This window comes from Heptranchias perlo, chromosome 21 (genome assembly GCF_035084215.1).
Source record: "Heptranchias perlo isolate sHepPer1 chromosome 21, sHepPer1.hap1, whole genome shotgun sequence".
In the NCBI taxonomy this organism is placed as follows: Eukaryota; Metazoa; Chordata; class Chondrichthyes; order Hexanchiformes; family Hexanchidae; genus Heptranchias; species Heptranchias perlo.
The window spans coordinates 34765535-34791100 of NC_090345.1; the positions used below are offsets into that span (position 1 = coordinate 34765535).

The window sequence follows — 25566 nt, forward strand, 5'->3', positions numbered from 1 at the left end:
TTTACAAATTATTTTTTTAAAAAAACATTTAAAAAAAAGTTTGTTTGGTATGTGCTCAATTTTTTTGCCCCTCCCCAGACATTTTCAGAGAGGTTAACATCTTATTGTGTGTTGATTAGTTTAAAGTTTAAAACATTCACCACGAAATACAATGAGGGGTCCATTCCTCTGAGAAGTATAGGGAAAAAAAACAAAGCAAATCTGGCACTCTTAAATTTTCCAAAGTCATTTTAGGACCAACAGCTTTAGGCTTGAGGGCAGTGTTAACATTCAGGAATTCTGCTCCAAAGTCAGGACAGGATTTGCCAGGATTGCAAAAATCAGAATGATTAGAGCAGTTGAAAGGTCAGTTTATGATAGCAGCCAGGTGAACAACTTAAATTTCTCTTAGGATTCCTCAAAATCATGATAGGCTTCAAGACGTTTTTTGGACACAATATGATTTGTAACCACCAGTAAATAGCTGATTTGGAAGCTACCAGGGTATCTTTGACTTCCTCCTAGATCATTTGCTTCAAACGTAACAAATGACATCTGCTGATTCCATACTGAACTTTTAAATTCACACTTAGGCCAAAAGATTGGAAAAGCAGCCACTAATACTACAAAAATAACTTACCGCACAGTCTCTGGTATCAGTTTTTGCAGCACCATTTCAATTAGGTCAGCCCTAAACTCCTCCAGCAGGTATTCAGCTGCAAGCACTTCGTCAATAGGATAGTACTGGAGAGGTAAAAAAAGGTATGACTAAGGTATGACTATACAACAAGTAATGAACAGGGGCTGTGTATACCATGTTCAAAGCCAGTGAATTGCAGTTTACACAGCAAAAAAAAGGACAAAATTGCAGAATACAATCCCAAAACACTGGTAAAAATCCTGATTCCCATGCAGCACAATTTGATTGTCACCTTATGCTGCTTATGTATTTCCTTTAAGAAATATCCTTATGAAAAAGAAATGGAAAAGGGATATTCAACAAATGGCATGGAGATTATTCTTTACATTAGGCAGCATTAGTAGAATAGTTATGTTACAGTTTTAATAGTACTTCCATAGACTGCCTTTGATGCACGTTATGAAGCTACACGATATGCTGAATTTACTCAACATTCATATTTAACAATGGGTGTTTAATTGTGAGCATATAAAAAGGACAAGAAAACAAAAGTTCTCTGCCCATGCCACCAACCATCTCTTGGAATGTCCCTGACTTCTGTTAATGCTACACGAGTAGGGGAGCAGGTACATCACGTACTGCCCATTCGAGAGCCCTAGACTATATTCCCTTACTTTGCAAAGTGCTTAGCCTCTGTTCTATAGCTCCTCTTGACAAAGCCAAAATTAGAAACTCATTCGCATCACATACCACTGCAGGATTTATATATTTTTTAGAAAAAGATGCAACTTTAGCTGTACTGTTTAAGTTCCTGTACTATCCATTTATTATCCGGCCAAGTCAGTCACTATAAATCTAGTCCATCACCGGCATCTCCACATCATGACTATAAATCTAGTCAAGACAGTTCACTCATAGGACTCGCCATAGCTCCCACAAATAGTCTACCCTGCATGTTGTCAGGCAGAACATAGATGGACACAGATGTGGGTGGACTAGACAACAAACCTTTCTAGTCTAAAAGTAGTTCTTGGGTCATCCAATGAGTTACTTACATTGAATTTACAACAATTTAGTTTCCAATAGTAACTTTTTTGTTCTATCCGCAATACAAGGCAAAATGCAGTAGACATCAGTGCTAAAGCAAAACTCTTACTTCAAAATACCTCCAACTGCCAACTCCCTGCTCCCCACTCCCAAAAGGCTCCCACTGAATTCATTTCTACATGGTGTTTGGGAACTACAACTTGTTTTGTATATCACTCAGCAAGAATTGTTTCAATCAAGTTGTGACTCCCAAGTGCCAGGGAGAATGAAAACTATCCCAAATCCATGGACACGCTCCATGACCAAATCTGATGGGGACAGCAATGGAGGCATCTGTACTCACTGAACAACAAACTGTCAACCTGCTAGGGAGAAGTAGAATTAAAAGCAGAGGTCATGGAAGATGCATTTTGAAAGTGCTTTCTCTTTTCCCCATCCCCTTCCAGCTTTTATGGTGACATTCTTTTTTTAAAACCTATGTCATCACACTTAGATGTAAACAAAGATAAAAAAAGTGACAAATCTTAGTATAAAACACTTTTGAAAATACTGCAGAGAATAATGTTAAATTATAGTAGCAGAAAAGAAAATTTTCACATACATGTAATGAGCCAGCAAGTTTTGAAGTGTAGCCTCGTGGTCGTTCTTTATCTTTGAACCTAAATGCCATAGCATTCAAATCCTAGATTTTAAAAAAAAATCTATTAGTAGTCTTCTACTGAAGGAAATTAAGATTTGTCGCTTCATATCGCTACAGCTTCTGGAAAAGAATTTGAAGTGGTCACAGCCCAGTTCCGTAAGTATCAAAAGGAGGTATTGAAAAATGGAGAAATGCTATCTTCAATAATAAATATTCAGTACAGTGGCTCAATCAGTAAATGCAAAGTATAAATGAGCCACAAAGATTTGAAAAACCCAGGTCTGTGCCAAGTTATCTTATCTCAGGTGGGATGACAGAAGGGAGCTGCAGCTGGCCTCAGGAAAGGAAAAAAGTATCAGTTACGTTTCCCACTCCCAGTTGCTATCCAGTGATCCCAGCCAGAAAGTGCATGAGCTGCTACCAGGCTTGGCTATGATGCCCCCAAAATAGAATAGCTAGTCAACATTCACTGTCTAAGATCACACAAAGAATGGTCACTCAGATGAGGTAACAGGGCAATCGGCACCCTCAGAACCATACCCCAGCAGGAGTCTACACATTCAGCAGGAATGGGGAAGAAAATAGCAAAGCAAATTAAGCAGTGCAAAACTACTTGGCTACTAAGGTAGCCTCATACCAAGTCTTCATTTTTATTTTTTTTTGACTGAATTAATGTAACCTTATCCAGCCAAATTCTAGTAAACTATTTGCTTTGCCCTTCAGTAATGTGTATTTTATTTCCTCCCTCTCTAATAAACATGAAAATTTGAAGTTTTTTAAATCCTTATTTCTTGAATACATATAATCCTTAATCTGAAGTTAACTTAATGTTTTGAAACTATCGTACAAAGCCTGAACAACGTGCCAGAATTTGCTGTCAAAACAGTGAGGCTAATGGTGCTCGCTGTTACTTATGTACAAATAGCCTGAAGTTGCAGTACGAGGGGCAATGTGCAGTTAAACGTGAATCCAAAAGTTGCCGTCTGCGACGCATCGCTCCGCCGTTAGCTTCACTCAAACGGCATCTCGCTGTCTGCCTCACAACTGAAATGCATTGAGCAGTGTGAAGTTGCTGTATTTGCACGGTAGATACGAACTAAACTCACCACAGAAAGTTAGGTCTTGTCCATTTCAGTCTAAGTACCCTTTTAACAATGTGATAAGTGTTAGTTACTGCCAGTCAACCTCTGGCACTGAAAATTAACTATTACAAGTGTGGAGTCTAATTTCTTTAAGTTTTAATTGTTGTTGGAGCTTTTAAAAAATGTAAAATTAAAATTTATTTTTTGAGCTTTTCCTTTCTGTCTCTTAATCCAATATTTTCTCCCTCTCTATTTCTCTTTCTGTACCCGATTTGACATTGAATGCACCCACTCTAATTTACACTTTCTTCTCCATCCTTGCGCTGTTTATTTCACAATCTGATTGGTTAAGGAGATACACAGATGCTTGCCCTGTTCACTCAGGTCCCAGATGCCCTGTTTCCCTCGCATTATCAGCTCGCACTTGCAGCAACTTGCCACCATTCCCTGCTACAGTAAATTATGGCCCAACGTGTGCATTTGCAATTTTACAAGCATGTCCCTTCCTCTACACAGTGGCGTGAGTAAATTGGCTGACAAAGTGCTAAACCTATTACCAACTCTTTTGGCAGTACTATTTTTATTCCCAAAAAGTGAAATATTGGCAGTACGAAGGGTACTAGAACAAAACTTCTAATCTGCAAATGTCTTTTGCCTCCTATTACTTTCTACAGAATTTTATGCATCCACTATTAGCCTGATTTACAAATCAAGTCATATTTTGATCATTACCTTACACTCCTGGAAAACCCATTCCTGAGGCCCTTCTGTACGCAGCTTAGTAATATACTGGAACATGTGTAGAATTATATCATCAACATGCACTGCACAAATAAGGATTGGGAAAGAAAAGACAAAGTTACTAATTAGCATCAGATAAATTAAGAATCCCTAAATGTTTCATTTGTATTTTCTCATAGTATACACAAGCTGTGTTATTTCTCATTAAGGTAGTAAACAGAACCTCCTGCTTGGAACATCAGCACTTCAAGTGCAAGACCCTAATACAGAGAATCTGCCAGCATTTGCTCGCTAAAAAATGCTGTCTCAGCAGCAACATTGGTTCCCACGAACTCCACTTGCGTACACTGTAAACCAAGAAATACTTCAGCAAGTTTCTAAGAAGTTGCAAACCGTAGGTACAGCTCACATCAAATAGAACTTGGGCTTCACTTTTGCCAGCTTTGATATCATCTGCACTCCAAGTGTTTCTGCCTTATAAACATTTTTTTAAAAAATTGGAATATGTAGTTACTAAAACTTTAAGACATGTGTCGTATTCAATTATAAACAAAGTACTTATATTGTGCTAGACTTAAAATCATAAGTTTAAAGAACATAAATCAGTTGCTGCAAAAAAACTGTACTTACCAAGTCCTTCCTCAGTAAGATCCACATTAATGATGAAAAACATAAAACCTTTAGCTCCTTCTTTTTGCCCTCCAACAAGGGTATTTACCCAACCTAGAAAGTAACACAGAAAATGTTTAGTAAGTCTTTAGACTTTGAACATCTAAAGTTTTAAATTGACTTAAAATATGGTTTTTCTCTATTGAGTCACCATAATAAAACCTATAACAATACTGGACAAGAGGAAAACAATTGAAAAATTTGCATTTTACACCTCAAAATTTGGAAACAAGATTATGCTGTAGGACAATATACTGATGCACTACCACAAAGTACCATGATAAAGTACAAGGCAATGTTACAGCACAGTATTGATGTACAAATGTACCAAACAATATTACATAAGGGAATGTAATAGCACAGCATACTGATGCACTAACACACTGCACCATAACACAGAATAATGGGTTTGGTACGCTATACTAGTCATGTGGCTAGCTCTTGCCTAGGCTTCAGGAGAGGAGAATCAGAGGGAAAGTCACCCAGGCCCACTTGTGCACCAACTAGTGGCCAGATAAAAACTGACATTTAGCCATCAAGTGGTTGGTGTGTCCCCTTTTGGTTGGGGGGAGCAAGAGGAGGGAAGAGAGGGGAAAGGAACCCCGATAGAAACCAAGTCTTTAAAATGAGGGTAGAAAATGTTAGAGACTTTGAGTTCATTACAATCAACCGAATTTATAGATTTTGCTTGGACATTTAGCACATTCCCTCCACCCTAAAATTAAAAATGCTTGTTTTGTATTATAATAATCCATTTTGTACCTTGAGCCACACTGAACTGGAAGGTGCCAAAATGGAGGCCAGGTGTCTCCCTGCAAAAGGGAGGGAAGGGAAGGGAAGGGAAGGGAAAAGAAGAAAAAAAAGGACGAAATGTTATCACTCTGACATGGTCATTGGAGGCCCAAAGGGCATAATTAGTAGGTGACAAAGAACCTCACCAGCAAAGGAAAAACCTAAAAAAGGGGAAGGAGGAAGAAAAAAAATCTTTAAAAAAAATCTAGGGGTGCACAGTCCCTAGGTATAACATTCAGTGTTACCTTTGGATTTGAGTTCTGACAGAAGACTCCCCGGTCCTTCATGACCAATCAAATGTCCTAGGTAGTGGCCTGGATTTGACTTGTAATATTTCTGAAGGTCTGGTATAGGAAAAGTGACATAAAGATTCCTGATGTCCTTGATAGGCACCACCTTATATAGTAGCTGTAAAGCAAATCACCAGTTTTATTAGTGATTTTTATCATGTTTTTAGACTTCTAATTTCTCCTTCAGATTTAATTCAACAACCATTTGTAAATTTTAAACTTTACTGGAAGTAATTTTAAAAATATAAATCAATCACAGTCTTCATTCACAACCCTGAGTTTCTTCTCTGCTATAAACTTAGTTTTAGTTATAATGCAAAATGCTAAATTTTTTGACAATGCCTTGAAGCTATCATAATTTCTGCAAAAACAAAGTTAGAGACGGAATCAAGAATTCACACATTGCTCTCCCAAATTAATTGTGCTGCATTTACTTTAGCAACCTTTTAATCCAACGTAGTGCCGACAAAAACTCTTGTAAATGCAAGTACGTGCAACAGCTGAGCACACACTCACAGCATTAAATTTTGTGATTAGCCTTTTATGTAACAAACTCCAGTCCTGCAGGTGAAGGCAATCTAAGCATGATGACAATGAAGAACAGTACAATTACTGGCAGCAATTTAAATCTGCTATCCTGCTTTTCTCTGCTTGACCAATGGAGTCGTGCAGCGTTTCCATACTTTTCTCCATGTCTTACATCAATGAAACGAAGAGGGAAAATGAGGCAAAAAAAAGAGGAAGGGGGTTTTTATGATTCAACTTCCAAAGTAGCCAGTTCTCAAATTGTGGGTTTATATGCAAATTTTTTAAATTCAGCAACTGTATCTTATTACATCTTGAGCTCAGAGAAATAATTTAAATTATACACATTGAATAAACTGTACTATGTTCATTATGAATGGGCCCTTGTAAGAAAGAATAAAACTTCCAGTGAAGTTAACATTTGAGTGGATAAAGTCTTCAGGTGATAGAAAAAGCATACTTACGAGTACAGTAGTTTAGTGGCTGCAGTACTGGACCAGCAACCCAGAGGTCATGAGTTCAAATCCACCATGGCAAGTTGTGAAACTGAATTTAGTAAATCTTGCAATTTTTTTAAAATATAAATATATTTGTTTTTGGGATGTGGAAAACACCGGCAAGGCCCGACTTATTGCCCATCCTTAGTTGGCCTGAGAAGATGGTGGGAGCCACTTCAGAGACATTAAAAGTCAACCACTTGGAACCAGAATCACGTGGTGGCATACTCCCTTCCCTGAAGGACAGAAGTGAACCAGTTGGGTTTTCTACAATAAAACAGCAGCTTTAGTCTTTTCTTGAGTTCAATTTAATAATTTGCTATGGTGGAATTTGAATTCAAGACAGCTAGCAATCTAGAGGTCGATGACAACGACAAACAAGTATTTATATGGCACCTGTAACAGAGAAATGTCCTGAAGCCCTCCAGAGGTGCAATCCAAATAATGGATGCCAAGCCAAAGGAGGAGATATAATGAGGTAACCAAAAGCTTGGCCAAAGAGGTGGGTTTAAAGGAAGAGAGGGAGGTGGTGGAAGTGGAGCAATTTAGGATGGGAATTCCACATGGCTGAAGGCAAGGCCACCAATACTATGGCAAAGGGGTTTGGGGGGGGTGGGGAATTCACAAGAGGTCAGAGTCAGAGGAAAGGAGAGTTTGGGGGGTGTTATAGGACATAAGGAAGGTACAGGAGATATGCGAGGAGCTAGGCCATAGTGGGATTTAAACATGACTATTTTAAATTTGAGACTTTGGGGAGCTGGGAGCCAGGAGCCAATGTAGGTCAGTGAGGACAGAAGTGATGGGTAAGCAGGACTTGGTGCAAGATAGAATATAGTCTTCACCACTTTGGATGAGCTGAAGTTTACACAGGATAGAAGATGGGAGGCCAGCCAGGAAAGCACAGGAACAGTGAAGTATGCAGATGACAAAGGCATGGATAAGGGTTTCAGTGGCAGATGGGCTGAGGTAGGGGCAGGGGCTGCCGAAGTTAGGGAGCTGAAAGTAGGCAGGTTTTGGAGAGGATAAGGGGGTCAGGACTTCAGTTCAGGGTCAAAAAGGATGTTGAGGTTGCAAACAGTTTGATTCAGCCAGAGACAGCGGTGGAGGAGTGGAGGGGGGAAACTTAGTCAACGGTGAAGGTACAGAGTTTGTGCTCGGAGCCAAAGATGATGGCTTCAGTCTTCCCAAAGTTTAGCTGGAGGGAATTGCGGCTCATCCAAGACTGGATGTCGGATAAACAGTCTGACAGCACAGAAACAGTGGAAAGGTTTAGCAAGATGGAGAGATAGAGCCTGGTGCCATCAACATACATGCAGAAGCTGACCCCCATATCTGTGGATGATATCGCCAGGGACCAGCACGTGGATGAAGAGGGGGGCTACGGATGGACCCTGGGGGATCTTCCGAAGTAAAAGTGCAGGAGCAAGAGGAGAAGCATTGCCTCAAATGTCCTGACTGCACTTGAATAGGTAAGAGTAGACCCAGCAAGGGCAGTCCCACTGAGCCAGACAATGGAGGAGACGTTGGAAGAGTTTGACTATGTCAAAGGCTGCAGAGAAGTCAAGGCCTAGCACACCTCACAGTTGTATAAATCACTATTCAAGAACGTGGCACACCGGTCGCTTCTCCGGTCAACTAGGGACAGGCATCATTCACATTCCAAAGAACAATTTTTTTTTAAAAATGTATTGTGTCAAGATAAGGGATATAGAAAGAACAAGAGGAGCACAAGACAGCATACAATTCAATTAATCAATATTTAAAATTACTTGTGCAGCCCTCAACATGCTCATGTTGATGGCAGATGTCAGAGTCCCTGGACTATACCCTGTTCCCTCCATGTCTGTCTGAGCCTGTAAATATGTCTATCCCCACTCTATTATTATCCCTGCTTCTACCATTTTGTCTTCCAGCTCTCCCTATATAACTAAACAAACCTTTTAAAAAACATCACAAACACATGTTCTACCATAACATCACAACTGGAGGCACAATGATATGACAGCAAGATCAGTAATGATGGATCATCAACAGCTGTTTCCCTAAAAACAAAAAAAGGTAGGCAAGCTGGCTCAAAACAGTAGGGAGTCCTGACAAAAAGGAGGGCTTACAACATTAACACTGATGTTCGTTATGCACAGGTACTGATTTCTGGATTTATGAATATTTGTGCTGGTTGTCATCATTACTATGTAAACTGAAACCTGCCAAATCCTTGCACCTACCAAATCTGTCTCTATCAGCTTTGGTTCAGAGGCCTGTCAATCAAATGAGAGTCAATTAAAACAGTCATGTGCTTACTATTCGCCAAAGACACCAGAAATCAACGTTAACAAGTAGAACTTTTTTTTAAAAATTCATTCTCAGGACATGGGCATCATTGGCAAGATTAGCATTTATTGGCCATGCCTAATTGCAGAGAAAGTGATGGTGGGCCTTCTTGTACCACCGCAGCCCATGTGGCGATGGTGCTCCCACAATGGTCACAATTATTATTGGCCAACAAGCAGTCTAAAAGTGCACTTATATATGTTAATATAATTTCTATTATTCCATAGCTTCCAAACAGATGATAATAGTCTATATATTTCATCCCAAAAAAGAAACAAAATCAAGAATCAGAACAGTTAATACCTTAGTCATACCCAAACTGGCACGCATTCATTTCAAAACGGTGAGTCCTACCTCTATTAAACTTAAAAGGGTACGTTAACATGTTAGGGATCAAATTCTGCACACAATTAGTTTATGATAGCTATCTTCTGATAACAAAAACTGTCTCATATAAGCAAAATACTGGGGTATTATTAAATTTACTCCCTAATCATAAATCTACCCTTCCCACTTTGCACTTAAAAGATTCAGCTTTTAATGGATTTTTAGAATTAAATGCAGTAATTAGCAGCATGAGGACAAAGTTGAAAAAAAAACTTCTTACCCCAACACTTTATCCTAAATAATACTTCTAACCAATCAATTGAAGGTTGTAGTAAATTTATAATCGAAGTGAAATGCACATTTCTAAAAACTGCTCCATGGGGTTCAACATAAAAAAATCATGTCCAAAATCAGTGGAGCACACAACTAACCAGAATCAAAATGTTTTAGCACAGAATTAGGTCACTCGGCTCTTCAAGTCTGGGCCGGTGTTTGTCTGGATTTGAACCCCTTATCTAATTCCACTCAGCTACTTGCTCCCCATATACTTGGCTATTCCCCTATTTCAAGCAATGAAATCCTTCTTAATAGTACGTACAGGCTCTGTATCAACAACAGTTTGTGGCTGAGAATTCCAGATTCTAATTATCCTGTGAAATGATTTTTTTTCCTCCCAACATCCCTTTAAATTCTTTATTGTCTTAAATTTGCACCCTCTTGTTATAGTCTCACTAACAAGTGGAAACAATCCATTACTATTTATCCATTCATAAATAATTAAAGTGGAGGTGGAAAGTTATCACCTATGCACGGTCCTATTTGCCAAATTTTCCTTCATTAAATCTGACCAAGGTCCCTTTTTAATCTCACTATAATAATATGCTTTTCCCAGTCAAGTACCTTTGTACTTGACTTTGTTTTCTTTTCCGTAATTATTCTTTACTGTGGTCACTGCTTCTCAAATGTTCCAATAATTTTAGGTTGCCTACTTGCTCTGCTTCATTATGCACAGCCAGCTCAAGTGGTACTACCCTCCTTAACAGAGTAGCTACAAATTGAACGAGAAAACACTGTCTTGAACACACTGCAACCCCACCTCCAATTCACCACAAACATTTTCTCTTTCCTGTCTATTTTTGACTAATTAAAATCTCCTGCAATTATCACTCATTAATATTTGCCTCTCTAACTTATCTACAAATATCATCCTCCGTTTCCTCCAGTACATGAATCCTGTTCTTCCCCAAGTCATTGGTTACAACATGAACCATAACTTCCAGCTGATTTCCCCTTCCTCTCAAAGAGCTTCTGCACCCACTTCCTTAAGCTTTAAAATCCCCGACTAGCTTAAAGTGGTAGCGATTCAAGGGGATGGATAAGAAATTGGATGACAGTACAACGCAGTGGGCAGTACTTGTTAAGGGGGGGGGGGGGGGGGGGGGAGGCAGATAACATGATGAGTGGGCTATCCCAATGATCACAGTTGGGACGCCCTACTGTTTCTAATTTACATTAATAAATTGGATTCAGAAACCAAATGCAAATTCAGACAATACCAAACTAGGAGGGACATTTGAAGTGGTGGCAACTTGGGAAGTGTGAAATTAATTAGACAAGATATCTAAGTATGTGCAACAATGAAAGATTACATTTGTAAAAGTACTGCATATAGGAGGGGGGGGAAAAAAAAACGGTGGATACACATACTCCAAGAATGGTGTAAAAAATAAACGAAGGGTGAAGTGGTGAGATTTAGCTATTTTAGCAGACTCAACACACTACGGAACAGCAATCAAAGTAAATAAAATGCTGAACTACATGACCAAAACAGTCAGTTAGGTCTGTGGTAACACTCTCACCACAGAGTTAGAAGATTGTAGGTGCTTGCTCCACTCCAGGACTTCAGCATGGCACTGGGCCGATAATTCAGTGCTGTACTGAGAGAATGCAACATTGTCAGAAGTACTGTCCTTTAGATTAGACATTAAACTGAAGCTTCCATCTGCTTGTTCCTGTAGTTCAAGTGGAGGTTAAATATCTCAGGCACTATTTGAAGAACAAGAAATTGTCCCAGTGTCCTGGCCAACATTCTTCCCTCAACCAACACCACCAAAACCAGTCATTTATCTCACTGCTGTGCGAAAAATGGTTCCTGCGTCTGCCTACACAGTGACTGCAATGCAAAGTGAATCATTGTACATGAAGCACTTTAGACTATCCAGAGAGGTGTGATAAGGCACTACATCAATGCATGTTCTTTCTTCCTAACGGTAGAGTACAGCAGAGGAAAATCATGCTTAAAAAGCATAGTACTCTGGTCAGACCACACCTCAAATACTTTGTCCAGTCTGGTCATTAAGACACAAGAGGGATACTAACAGTGGTTCAGAGAAAAGCTGTGAAATTGGGCTCTAATGTCAGAAAACTGACTAACAAGGAAAGCCAGGGGAAACTTGAGCTTCTGAGCCTTGAAAGGAGATGATTGGGACGTGTGTACTTAGGAGCTATATAAACATGGTAAATGGCATAGAAAAGCCAAGTCCAAAACACTACTTCAAAATCATGAGACAAATGGAAACAGTTTTAAAACAGTACACGGCAAACGTAGGACTGCTGTCAGGCAGTTATTCTTCACACGAAAAGAGAAGACCACAGGAAGTGGACTCTGGGGAGTACAGTGAAGTTAAAAGCCAAGAATCACTTAAGCAACAGTTGAAAGTAGTGACGTGGATGATGGTAGGAACCGTAGGGTCTTTCTGGATGGAAGAGCTATAGTAGACCAAATAGTCTTCCTCATCTGTACCTACCTTGTGTCCTGAATAGTGTTTGTTAGACTGCTACGTACAATAGTTTCTGAATGCAGAATTCTCCAACAGGGCAAGAGATAGGGGGATAGACAACAGCACATGCACTGTTATTATTGGCTGCAAACAAGCATATCAATAAGCCTCATTGATGGGACACAACTTCTGGCTGTTACACCTTTTCTGAGTGAACGAGGATGTGGGGTGAAGAGGGGCATTGTGTCAAGATGATGGAGAAATATAATTCTCTTACAAGTATTTTCTTCTGCAGTTCTGTTAATTATGTGCTCCACTCAAATTTTGGCTCACATAAAACCATAGAAGTTTACAGCATAGAAGGAGGTTATTTACTCCATGTCTGTGCCAGTTCTTTGCAGAATCAATCAAAAACTAATCCCACTGCCCTCTTATCTCTCCATAGCCTTGTTCATTGCTTCAATTTAAATATTTATCCAATTTTCCCTAAAGAGATGTAATGAACTCTGCTTTGTCCACTCCCTCCATGTTCCAATAACACTGAGTAAACTAGTTTCTCCTAACTTCTCTCCTCCTTAGTGACTATTTTAAATTGATGATGCCTCATCACTAATTCCCACAACCTGAGGAAATAAGTCTTTCCATATTCATCTAATAGAAAGCTTTCCAATTTAAAAACCTCTATTAAATCTCCACGTGAATAGCCCCTATATCTCAAATCTCTCATATCTCTAGCTTCGCTTGCCTGGCATTATTTTGGTAAATCCACACTGTACATGTTCCATGGCTTTCATATCCTTTCCATAATGGGCCACCCAAAACTGCACACAGTACTCTAACTGGTGTCCAACTAATGTCTTTACAAATTTGTTACCTCTTTACTTTTTGCTCATTCATGGACCCAAAATACTATTAGCCTTTTTATGGTTTTATCTACCTGCACTCGCACTCTCAGTTAACAAGCCTCCTCTTAGACATCTCATCAAACACCTTCTGAAAATCCATATGCACCACATCTACTGCAGTCCCTTTATCTATACAATCAGACATTGCTTCAAAAAACTCCATTAAATTTGTCAAGAAGGATAGATATAGCATAGAGAAACTCTCCCAACAAAGTAATATCATCAACATACCAAACAATACTTGCATTCTATGCTCGATTTTTTAAAAATTGGCATTACAATATAATTGCAACGGAGGAAATGCAAATCTTATACAGCATGACAACACTTTTACAGAATGTTTGTGTACAGCTTTAAAGATAGGCAATATGTTGTTGGCTGTCAGCGTTGTATATTTGCTGGCCACTTCTGGGCAGATAAAGAGCTGGAAAGTGTATGAAATGAATCCACTATCAGAAGTGCCCAAGCTGAGGACCCGATTTTTGAAGCAGACAGTTTCTCAAACATCAGGCCATTACTTCCCTGTTGCACGCTAAGTGTGCAGTTGGGTGTTAAAATTCTGTGACTCACACAATGCACGTTTTTGGGTCTATAAGAGGTAGCTTTACAGCCATTCTTGAATGTAGTAATGCCTTTCCATCCCTCTTTTCAAGCTCTTCAATAATTCATATTAGATTCCTAGTTGTGAGTACAGGAAAGCTTTCACCATCACATTTTCTGTTAAAATTGTCACACTAGCATAGAAGCAATACCCTTTCTTCTTGTGACTATGCAGTTCGACATCAAAAAAAGGTACATCTAACTTTTGTCTACTTTTAAAACTACAATATAAAAATCTTAACTCAACAAGACTCCAGGCATCAATCTATTAACAAGTTTCAGAATTCTGTGAAATAAACTAAAAAATGCTCATCTGTCCACAAATGTAAAACTTGCTGATTGTAAGAAAATAAATTCCAAATAAGCTACACCTTCTTAAAGTAAAAGCACACTGAGCAGAGTGACAGTAAATGCAGTAGTCCCATGTTAGTAAAAGCAGAATTCGTTAAATTGAGTCACATCTACAAACCTATTTTCCCCTTTATTCATGGTAGGGAAAAAACAAACAGGGAAAATACAACAAAAGTCACAGTTACCTTTAGGTGTTCTTCCTGGAAAGGATGTTCAGTGTATTCAGGGACAGGTACCGATTTGTTCTCTACTTCAGCGAACAGCCTCACCACCAGGTCAGTCATCTCATCCAGGGATTCTGAAACCAATATAGAACATATGAAACACAATAAATCACACTGTCACACAGCTAACATTAGGAGCCTATCATGTGATAACCGCTGTAAAATCCAGGTCAGCCATGCTGCTTAGTTTTAACTCTCCATTTTAAAGGTCATCTATTCTTAGCAAAATAGGTAAATCCACAGAGGGACAACTTTTTTTAAAAAAAACAAAAACATGCATCTCGGACAATTATAGTTTCCCAGTATCGTGAAGTCATGTTTCTCACTGCTTACTATGGAGCTGCTCCAGTATGCTCCCATCAGTGACATCACTAGAGCAGCCCAACAGGGAAGAAGGTCTGATCCAGGGTCTCCAAGCTGGTATAAGAAATTAAAATATTACACAAACAATAAAGAAAAATCTTCTGAGTGTTACTTTACTGTATGGGGGAGTACTCTGAACAAAAAGCTACTCCACTTTAAATGTGACTACTGGTACTTTTACACAGGTAGATGTCTTACTTTCCCACAGCAGAAATTTGTGCATTATGGCTGTGCCAATTCAGCAAAAAAAATCCTCAAAACCTGCACAATAATAAGATTCAAAGGGTTCCCTGGCAGCCAAGTTTCAATTCCTTTCCCCTCAATGATGGAGTTTCACTGGTTCTCAGCCAGATCACAAAGTAACTAAGTGCATTTTTGTTTTGTTAATGGGGGATGGAGAGAAAGGATTTTTTTTTAATAAAAAAAGAGAAAGCATTGCAATAAGCTTTAAGAACAAACTCTTCCTAACGTCCCTTCTAAAGAAGGGAAAGTAACTAGCCGACATTGGAAATAACTGAACTGAAGTGTCTAAAAGCTACTTTATAATAGTACTAAGATTTCTGAATCCATAGTATTTGTGTTTTAGTCAGAAACAAAATGCAAATGAAAATAACTTAGTTCAATTAATTCAAATCCAGATATTTTAAAAAAGGACAATAGTTAAATCATTCCCATATCCAACAACTAATCATTTTCTCATGTTGCTCATACAAGCTGAATTTGTCTTTCGAAGCACTGCCAATCTTGAAATATAATTCAGTTCAAGTATTCAAAAGGAGGACCAATAGGGAACTCTGAACAAATCAGTTAATTCTACAACAAAAAACTGGCTCAGCACAAATAAAATAAAGTCGAAAGGAAAAAACACTTTAATTCCTTCAGATTGTCTGCAGTGTTAAAAGGCTATGGTAATCTCATACTTACTACATTAAAGCATTGAACTCTGCCCAGAGACCAACATCTGAATCCTAATTCAACCAACAGTTAAATCAATTAACCCAGCCAAAAGAAAGGAAAACTAGACTAATTCCAGCAATGGTAAATTGCACCTAAAGGCAGATCAATTTCAAGATTTTTTTTATATATAAAAAAGAGCATTTCAGGTGTCTTGTTAAAAATAAATGGCATGCACTTACTACTGAATGTGTACGACTTTTGAATACAATGCATTTAGTTCCTATAAATAACATTTTGTCAAAGCACATTATATACAGGATGTTCTGTTGGTCTTGGTTACTTTCTAAAAATGTTACTGTGGGTTGCCAATCAATCAATTTTCTCATGCCAATATGCCATGCTGCTGCAACAAATTTCACAATTCATCATAATTGTCCCAAGTCAGAATGCCAGAATCCTTGATAAAAATCATTGGCATATACATCGAATTTCACAGCACAGAAACAGGCCATTCAGCCCAAGCTGGTGTTATTGCTCCACACACACCTCCTCCCTATACAGCATAGAAGGAGGCCATTCGGCTGATTGTGCCTCTACCAACTCTTTACTAGAGCAATCCAAAACTAATCCCACTTTTTTCCTGTAACCATGCATCTTCCTCTGTTTCAAATATTTATCCACTTTTCCCTTAAAAGATGTAATAATCACTGCTTCAAGCATTCCATACTTCAACAATTCTAGTGTAAACAAATTTGTCCTGATCTCTCCCCTCAGGCAACATGACCCCTCATCTCTGGCTCCCCAACAAGAAATAGCCTTGCCTTATTCACCCCATAAAAACCTGTAACATTTTAAAACCTGCATCAAATCTCCTTGTAGCCTTCTCTGTTCTGATGTATAACTGCAGACTATTAGCTACAGAAATTGAAATTTGCAATTATCATTATACACACACGAATCAGTTTGCCAGATATTAAATTAATTCACAATTCTTAAAAAGTCAGTAAACAAGTGTGAAATATTCAAGATCAAATCATGCTTGCTTGCTGTAAATTAGCAGTGCTACAGACCTAAAATCTCTCATCACTCCCTAATGCAGAACCATACATATTTAGCAGTTGAGTTCCTTCTCACTTATTGTAATCAAATTTTAACCTCTAATTGATGATCTAAAAGCAATGTTAAAAATACATAAGACCAGATACAATTTAAAAATGCAGACATGTGAATTTTCCCCTCACCCTCAAACTACAGTAGAACGAAACAGGAATTTCCCAGACTCAAGTGATAAAATATCAAAAAAAGATTACTTTTCAAATTTTCATCTTTTTTGCAGGTTCCTTGGCTTTCTTTCTTCTTTGCACTGTCAGATGATATGTTATCTAGCAGTCTAAATGATAAAAGGAGATCTCATCCAACTAAGATAACCAAGGTCCCAGTGTCTCCGACATCAATGAAAAGCGACCTTGCAACTTTAGAGCTGGGAATCAGCAATTTCGGCAACTAGGTCATCTAAATGCACTAGTTACTATCAATTATGCTGTGAAGAATTGAACAATCCAGCGACATGTTTAGTACTTCAAAATATTTTTCAGGGTAACAGATAAAATGCAATACAAGGGGGGAGAATTACGTATTGGCTCAAGTTTCACCCAATATAGTACTTGCCTCTCCCCAGGACACAGAGAGCCATCAGGTTTGATGAATAGTTAGTTGAGTGGAACTTAAGGAGTTCTTGTCGTACATCTATGCCCATCTCTGCTGGCCTAGTTTCCAAGGTGAACTTGTTACCTAATATTGGAAATAAGAGAGTCAGTTTTAGGCCGCATGATAAATTAGTTCACTGCTCAATTTTTATATGAAGCTAGCTACTGTTTTGTTCTCAGGTTTTACACGTCAACATCTGGTTTTCTATTTGAAAAGGGAGGCTGCAGCAATAGGTTTGCAGCTGAAGAACTCTATTACACTACAATTTCAGTATACATGAGGGGCTGTTCTTACATGCTGCTCTTTTACATTTTAAATTTTTTTTAAAAAGTGAATAAATGAATCACTCAGGTAATTCTCTCTATAGTGGCAATTTTTCCAAAGGACTCAATTTAGTTCTGGCTTATTGAAACTGAAAAACAACTTTTCCTCCCAATTATTGATATATTATCCAATGTCTGATTTTGCAAGAGTGAATTTATGATCAGAAGGAAAACAAGACTACAAATCAAAACAGATATTTCAAAGCACTTATTAAATCACACTCAATAAGTGTTAATGGTAAACATGAAGCAAGGTATTACAATTTTTTTGGAGAAACAATTTTACACTAAAACAGGAAACTGGGATATCCATGACATTTATAAAACAGAACCAGAGTTATTTTTGCAGGTCAGAGAACTGGCACTGCAGTGTTGTCATCAGATCTCCAATCCACATTCCCTTTGAGTGAGGCTCCCCACAGTGTGATATTGTTCAAATTTACCCTGATGTACAAGGTATATGTCATACTAAAAACTGTGATACTTTAGTATCACACTGTTTCCAAATACACAAGTTATCAGCACTGAACTACTCCAAAATTAATTTCATTTAGTGGTCTTAGTTTTGTGGTCAAATCAGGTGGGTGATAATGTCAAGCAAGCCAATAAAAAGATCAGTTTTTCTGAACGATAGTGCTTTTAAACCAAAGACCAAACAGGCGTAAAGTGGATGCATTGGTTATGATCTTCCAAAATTCCCGAGATTCTCGAACGGTCTCAGTGGATTGGAAGGTAGCAAATGTGACCCTGCTATTCAAGAAAAAGGGAGAAAGAAAACAGGGAACTACAGGCCAGTTGGCCTGACGTCAATCGTCGGGAAAATGCTGGAATCCATTATTAAGGAAGTGGTAACAGGGCACTAAAAATCATAATATGATTAGGCAGAATCAACATGGTTTTATGAAAGGGAAGTCATGTTTGACAAATTTATTAGAGTTTTTTTGAGGATGTAACTAGCAGGGTAGATAAAGGGGAACCAGAGGATATTGTACATTTGGATTTTCAAAAGGCATTCGATAAGGTGCCACATAAAAGGTTGTTACACAAGATAAGGGCTCATTGGGTTGGGGGTAACATATTAACATGGATAGAGGATTGGTTAATGGTCAGAAAACAGAGAGTAGGGATAAACTAGCCATTTTCAGGCTGTCAGGCTTTAACTAGTGGGGTGCCGCAAGGATCGCTGCTTGGGCCTCAGCTAATTACAATCTATATTAATGACTTCGATGAAGGGACCAAGTGTAATGTATCCAAGTTTGCTGACGATACAAAGCTAGGTGGGAAAGTAAGCTGTGAAGAGGACACAGAGTCCACAAAGGGTTATAGACAGGTTAATTGAGTGGGCAAGAAGGTGGCAGATGGAGTATAAGGTGGGGAAATGTGAGTTTATTCACTTTGGTAGGAAGAATAGAAATACAGAATATTTTTTAAATGGTGAGAAACTATTAAAAACTGTTGGTGTTCAGAGGGATTTGGGTGTTCTGGTACAAAGAAACACGAAAAGTTAGCGTGCAGGTACAGCAAGCAATTAGGAAAGCAAATGGCATGTTGGCCTTTATTGCAAGGGGGTTGGAGTACAAAAGTAAGGAAGTCTTACTACAATTGTACAGGGCTTTGGTGAGACCTTACCTGGAGTACTGTGTACAGTTTTGGTCTCCTTATCTAAAGGAAGGATCTACTTGCCTGAGAGGCGGTGCAACGAAGGTTCACTCGATTAATTCCTGGGATGAGAATGTCGTCCTTTGAGGCGAGGTTGAGTAGAACGGGCCTATACTCTCTGGAGTTTAGGAGAATGAGAGGTGATCTCATTGAAACATAAGATTGTGAGGGGGCTCGACAGGGTAGATGCTGAGAGGTTATTTTCCACAGCTGGAGAGTCTAGAGCTGGGGGAATAGTCGCAGGATAAGGGGTCGGCCATTTAAGACTGAGATGAGGAGGAATTTCTTCGCTTGGAGGGTTGTGAACCTTTGGACTTCTCTACCCCAGAGGGCTGTGGATGTTGAGTCATTTCTGGAATCTAGGGGAATCAAAGGATATGGGGATTGGGCGGGTAAGTGGAGTTGAGGTTGAAGATCAGCCATGATTTGACTGAATGGCGAAGCAGGCTCGAGGAGCCATGTGGCCTGCTCCTATTTCTTATGTTGTTATAAAATATTTTTTTCCTCCAACTCTACCAGACTTTCTGCTTCAGCCAGAAACAGAGCAATCAAACCAAGAATACTTCCACTGCCAGTCCGTGATGTAGCTTTTATGATGGGTCTTTGAAATGTTGTTGGTTACAAAAGTAATTATTTATGAACTGTACGCTCTTCAATTAAAAGGTTGAGTTTAGTTTCATTTGTATAAATGACCAGTGTAACTGCAGTGAAGTTGCTTGGTATTGTGGGATCTGGAATGTGATTTTGATGTTTATTGCAGTCCCACTGCAACCTAAATGGGACAGTGGTTCACCCATATCTAATATAGCAAATTTCCTGAAGTGATAACACATGTAAAATATTATACACCTTACTAATATTGGCCTCAAAGACCATTTACAAATCACCTTTTTAAAAATGAATTAAAATGCAAATAATTATGCCCCCAAACCTCCTAGTCATTTACATAACATTTCTTTGCTTTCCTGTACTGTAATTTGCAATTTCTCAGTCATTAAGAAAACATATTTTACTCCGTTACTTTCCACAGTGGATTTGTAGTTCCTGGTGAAACAGTCGTTGGTGTAGCACTGCATCAAGCACTTTCCCACTGATGAGTTTTCAGTGAGCACCTTGAACAAATAGCCATTAACCATTGTCTGAACTTTAGCTGACTGAGCACAGCCACAATGTCGAGGCCAGCATCGAAGTTGTTCATATGCATCCTGCTCGGCAAATGTCAACGCTGCTTACTGATTAAATGGACATTTTCATCTGAAGCAACGCTGAACTTTTATTTAATGGCTGAAAGTGTATAAAATACTGAAAGTGACATAAAAACAGAAAATGCTAGAGCCACTCAGCAGGTCCGGCAGCATCGGAGGCTTCGGGTTGATGACCTCTCATCAGAACCTAAAACTTTAACCCTACCTTCCTCTCGCCACAGATGCTGCCTGACCTACTGAGTATTTCCAGCACTTTATTTTTACTTCAGATTTCCAGCATCTGCAGTATTTTTCTTCTTCCACTCATATCTTGCAGGTATTTGTAAATGTTCTGCCTAGCTGTCATGCGAGATGAGTTGTCATGATAAGAGTACTCTAGCTCCACAGGAACAGGGTGAAAACTAGAATTCCAATGATACAATTCTTCCACACAGAATTTGCCATGTAAACTACAACCATTCAGTCCTTTTCTACCTGGTTGTCACGTTGTACTCTGGGTATTGTGTTTTCACAGGCGTAGGGAGAAAAATTAAATTCCCATCTCACAGGATTTATCCTCAGCAATTGCAGATCTGCAGCACCAAGACCCACATAAAAACACTGAATAAATCCCAGGCCTATGAAGAATATGCCTCTCAGGTATTTCAAACACAATGATTGATTTAATGAAGTTTCTTTTCTGAACTGCATAAGTTGTTTGCATTCATTATAGTACAGTATACAATAACTTGAGACAAAAAATGGTAGCCAAAAACAGGAAATTATTTGAATAATTCAACTGGTTTGTACATGGGTAGTTGCTAGTTACAGATAGTTAGGTTCAAAAACAGTATAAAATTTCAATGAGTAGTTTTGTGGTGTTTGCTCTTTGCTGATTGGCAGCTTTGCTATGTACCCACCGAGTGGAACTAATTTTTGATTGCTCCACATTCAGTCAATGGGATACATGAGTGAATCAGCACCGTTAACCTAATAGATAGTTATTTAAGCCAATTACAATTTTTGTCTTGTTTTTGAGGTGCAACGCTGCAGACAGAGACTATAGACAAGAATTTTAATAATAGACAGATGAACAATATTTCATTAGCACAAGAAATGCACGAGCATTATATTTTACTTGGTTAGCACAACACAGTCTGGATATTTTTTTTTAAAATAAGAAATCAATAGCAATTTTGGTTATAAGTATTTGCAATGAGACAATATTCCAAGGCACGTACACAATCTGGAGATTTGCATGCAAGATTTGCAATTCAGCAGTTTTTGCACATTAAATACATAGGCAACACATATAGCACAATTATTTAGGTCAAAGCAATTTAAATACTTCTTCCTTAAGCCTGGCCAGTCATCATTTCAAGTATTTTAATTTAAACTTTTACTTTCTAAACTTTTTTTGGGAAAGTCAAAAAAATAAGCTGTTCAGTATTTATTTCAAAAAAGATAGTTGGCTATTCATGGAAGGGAAAAAAAACCAATTCAGCTTGGTTACACTGTCACCTGGCATTAACTTTTCCTGCATATTTCTTGCTGACTGAAGTAATAAAACTACAGGATATATTCAAAGCAGCCATTTCACCTATTTGCTTTGAGATAGTAAAATGGATCCTACCTAAAAAGGAAGGATATACTGGCCTTAGAGGGGGTGCAACAAAGGTGCACTGGATTGATTCCTGGGATGAGAGGGTTGTCCTGTGAGGAGATGGAGTAGAATGGGCCTATATTCTCTGGAGTTTAGAAGAATGAGAGATGATCTCATTGAAAAGTATAAAATTCTGAGAGGGCTTGACAGGGTAGATGCTGAGAGGCTATTTCCCCTGGCTGGAGAGGCTAGAACTAGGGGTCATAGTCTCCAGGTCAGCCCTTCAGGACAGAGATGAGGAAAAATTTCTTAACTCAGACGGTTGTGAATCTACAGAATTCTCTACTCCAGAAGGCTGTGGATGCTCAGTTGTACAGTATATTCAAGACTGAAATCAATCTGTAACCTCGGGCCTGGCATATTCCTCACTCTACCATTACCAACAAGCCAGGGGATCAACCCTGGTTCAATGAGGAGTGTAGAAGAGCATGCCAGGAGCAGCACCAAGCGTACCTAAAAATGAGGTGCCAACCTGGTGAAGCTACAACTCAGGACTACATGCATGCTAAAGAGCGGAAGCAACATGCTATAGACAGCAAAGTGATTCCACAACCAACGGATCAGATCAAAGCTCTGCAGTCCTGCCACATCCAGTCGTGAATGGTGGTGGACAATTAAACAACTAACGGGAGAAGGAGGCTCTGTGAACATCCCCATCCTCAATGATGGCAGAGTCCAGCACGTGAGTGCAAAAGACAAGGCTGAAGCGTTTGCAACCATCTTCAGCCAGAAGTACAGAGTGGATGATCCATCTCGGCCTCCTCCAGATAGCCCCATCATCACAGAAGCCAGTCTTCAGCCAATTCGATTCACTCCACGTCATATCAAAAAACAGCTGAGTGCGCTGGATACAGCAAAGGCTATGGGCCCCGACAACATCCCGGCTGTAGTGCTGAAGACTTATGCTCCAGAACTAGCTGTTCCAGTACAGCTACAACACTGGCATCTACCCAACAATGTAGAAAATTGCCCAGGTATGTCCTGCCCACGAAAAGCAGGACAAATCCAATCCGGCCAATCATCACCCCATCAGTCTACTCTCAATTATCAGCAAAGGGATGGAAGGTGTCGTCGACAGTGGTATCAAGCGGGACTTACTCACCAATAATCTGCTCACCGATGCTCAGTTTGGGTTCCGCCAGGACCACTCGGCTCCAGACCTCAGTACAGCCTTAGTCCAAACATAGACAAAAGAGCTGAATTCCAGGAGGTGAGGCGAGACTGACTGCCCTTGACATCAAGGCAGCATTTGGCCGAGTGTGGCACCAAGGAGCCCTAGGAAAACTGAAGTCAATGGGAATCAGGGGGAAAACTCTCCAGTGGCTGGAGTCATACCTAGCACAAAGGAAGATGGTAGTGGTTGTTGGAGGCCAATCATCTCAGCCCCAGGACATTGCTGCAGGAGTTCCTCAGGGCAGTGTCCTAGGCCCAACCATCTTCAGCTGCTTCATCAATGACCTTCCCTCCATCATAAGGTCAGAAATGGGGGTGTTCGCACAGTGTTCAGTTCCATTCGCAACCCCTCAGATAATGATGCAGTCCGTGCCCACATGCAGCAAGACCTGGACAACATCCAGACTTGGGCTGATGTGGCAAGTGACATTTGCGCCAGACAAGTGCCAGGCAATGACCATCTCCAACAAGAGAGAGTTTAACCGCCTCCCCTTGACATTCAACTGCATTACCATCAACATCCTTGGGGTTACCATTGATCAGAAACTTAACTGGACCAGCCACATAAATACTGTGGCTACAAGAGCAGGTCAGAGGCTGGGGACTCTGCGGCATGTAACTCACCTCCTGACTCCACAAAGCTTTCCACCATCTACAAGGCACAAGTCAGGTGCGTGATGGAATACTCTCCACTGGCCTGGATGAGTGCAGCTCCAACAACACTCAAGAAGCTCGACGCCATCCAGGACAAAGCAGCCCGCTTGATTGGCACCCCATCAACCACCCTAAACATTCACTCCCTTCACCACCGGCGCACCGTGGCTGCAGCAACTCGCCAAGGCTTCTTTGACAGCACCTCCCAAACCCGCGACCTCTATCACCTAGAAGGACAAGGGCAGCAAGCACATTGGACCAACACCCCCACCTGCATGTTCCCCTCCAAGTCACACACCATCCTGACTTGGAAATGTATCGCCGTTCCTTCATCGTCGTTGGGTCAAAATCCTGAAACTCCCTACCTAACATCACCATGGGAGAACCTTCACCACACAGACTGCAGCGGTTTAAGGCGGCGGCTCACCACCACCTTCTCAAGGGCAATTAGGGACAGGCAATAAATGCTGGCCTTGCCAGCGATGCCTGCATCCCATGAATGAATAATAAAAAAAAATTTTGGACACTAAAAGGAATTAAGGGATTTATGGATGGGGCAGGAAAGGGGAGTTGAGGTCGAAAAGCAGCCATGATCTTATTGAATGGTGGAGCAGGCTCAAAGGGCCATGTGACCTACTCCTGCTCCTCCTACTTATGTTCCATGGGACACAAGTAGCTGATCTTTAGAAAACTTTGTTTCTGGTAACAATGAGTCAAATGTCTCCTTGCAACTGAGTAAAGAAGCTCAATTCTCATTTGCCCAGATATTATCCGACCTAGGATGAGACTCAGAATCTGATGTAGCTGACTGCATTACTCAAAATGTGAGCCTGTTTATAGACCACCTGGACTCCCATGAAGACCAACGGTCTGGGGTTCAAGTGCCTTGCATACTTCCGATCCCTTATCTCAACTTATCAGGAATACATTTATTAGAAATATCAATGAGTAGTGGCATAGTAACTTAAACCCTTGAAACATTGGGCCAGATTTTGCTGAAGTGGGGCATCTCACAACATGAGAGTTAATTGTAAGTTAGACTTAAGATCTTTTGCCCACAAAGTTGCTGGAGGTGCGAGCTGATAACGGTACAGCAAGGGCAACGGGGTATCTGGGACCTTGGTGAACAACGGGACAAACAGTATCTCCTTAACCAACAAGATTAAAAGGATTGAGACATAAAACAGAGGAAGAAATGAGAAGGTGGGTAAATTCAACATCATATCAGGTATAGAAAAAGAGAAATAAAGAGAGGGAAAGAAAGAATGGATTAAGAGAAAAGAGACAAAGGAAAAAAATTAAAATTGGACATTTTTAATATCTTTTAAAACAATTCACAGCCTGAAGGAGTGACTGCCAATCAACCTCGCTCAGAAAATAAACAGTCATTAACAATTATCACATCATTAAAAAGGGACGTAACTTTGTGGCAAGTTTAATGGACAATTAATGAGCAAATGCAGCAACTTCGTGAAAATCACAGGGCGGTTAAGCGCGAGGTGCCATCTTCGTGAAGCTAGTGG

The 25566-nt window shown here is 39.7% G+C and overlaps 1 protein-coding gene across 2 annotated transcripts in view; it reads right to left on the bottom strand.

Annotated features, from left to right (window-relative positions):
- The window catches only part of ide (insulin-degrading enzyme), a 109629-nt gene that overhangs the window by 70571 nt on the left and 13492 nt on the right, over positions 1 to 25566 (bottom strand). For both annotated transcript variants that reach the window (XM_068002449.1, XM_068002448.1), the window contains exons 5-11: positions 17349 to 17471; positions 14382 to 14494; positions 5836 to 5998; positions 4760 to 4852; positions 4121 to 4212; positions 2268 to 2348; positions 620 to 723 (exon numbers count right to left, since the gene is read on the bottom strand). In XM_068002449.1, the coding sequence (XP_067858550.1) occupies positions 620 to 723; positions 2268 to 2348; positions 4121 to 4212; positions 4760 to 4852; positions 5836 to 5998; positions 14382 to 14494; positions 17349 to 17471 (769 nt within the window). The remainder of the gene's footprint in view (positions 1 to 619; positions 724 to 2267; positions 2349 to 4120; positions 4213 to 4759; positions 4853 to 5835; positions 5999 to 14381; positions 14495 to 17348; positions 17472 to 25566) is intronic.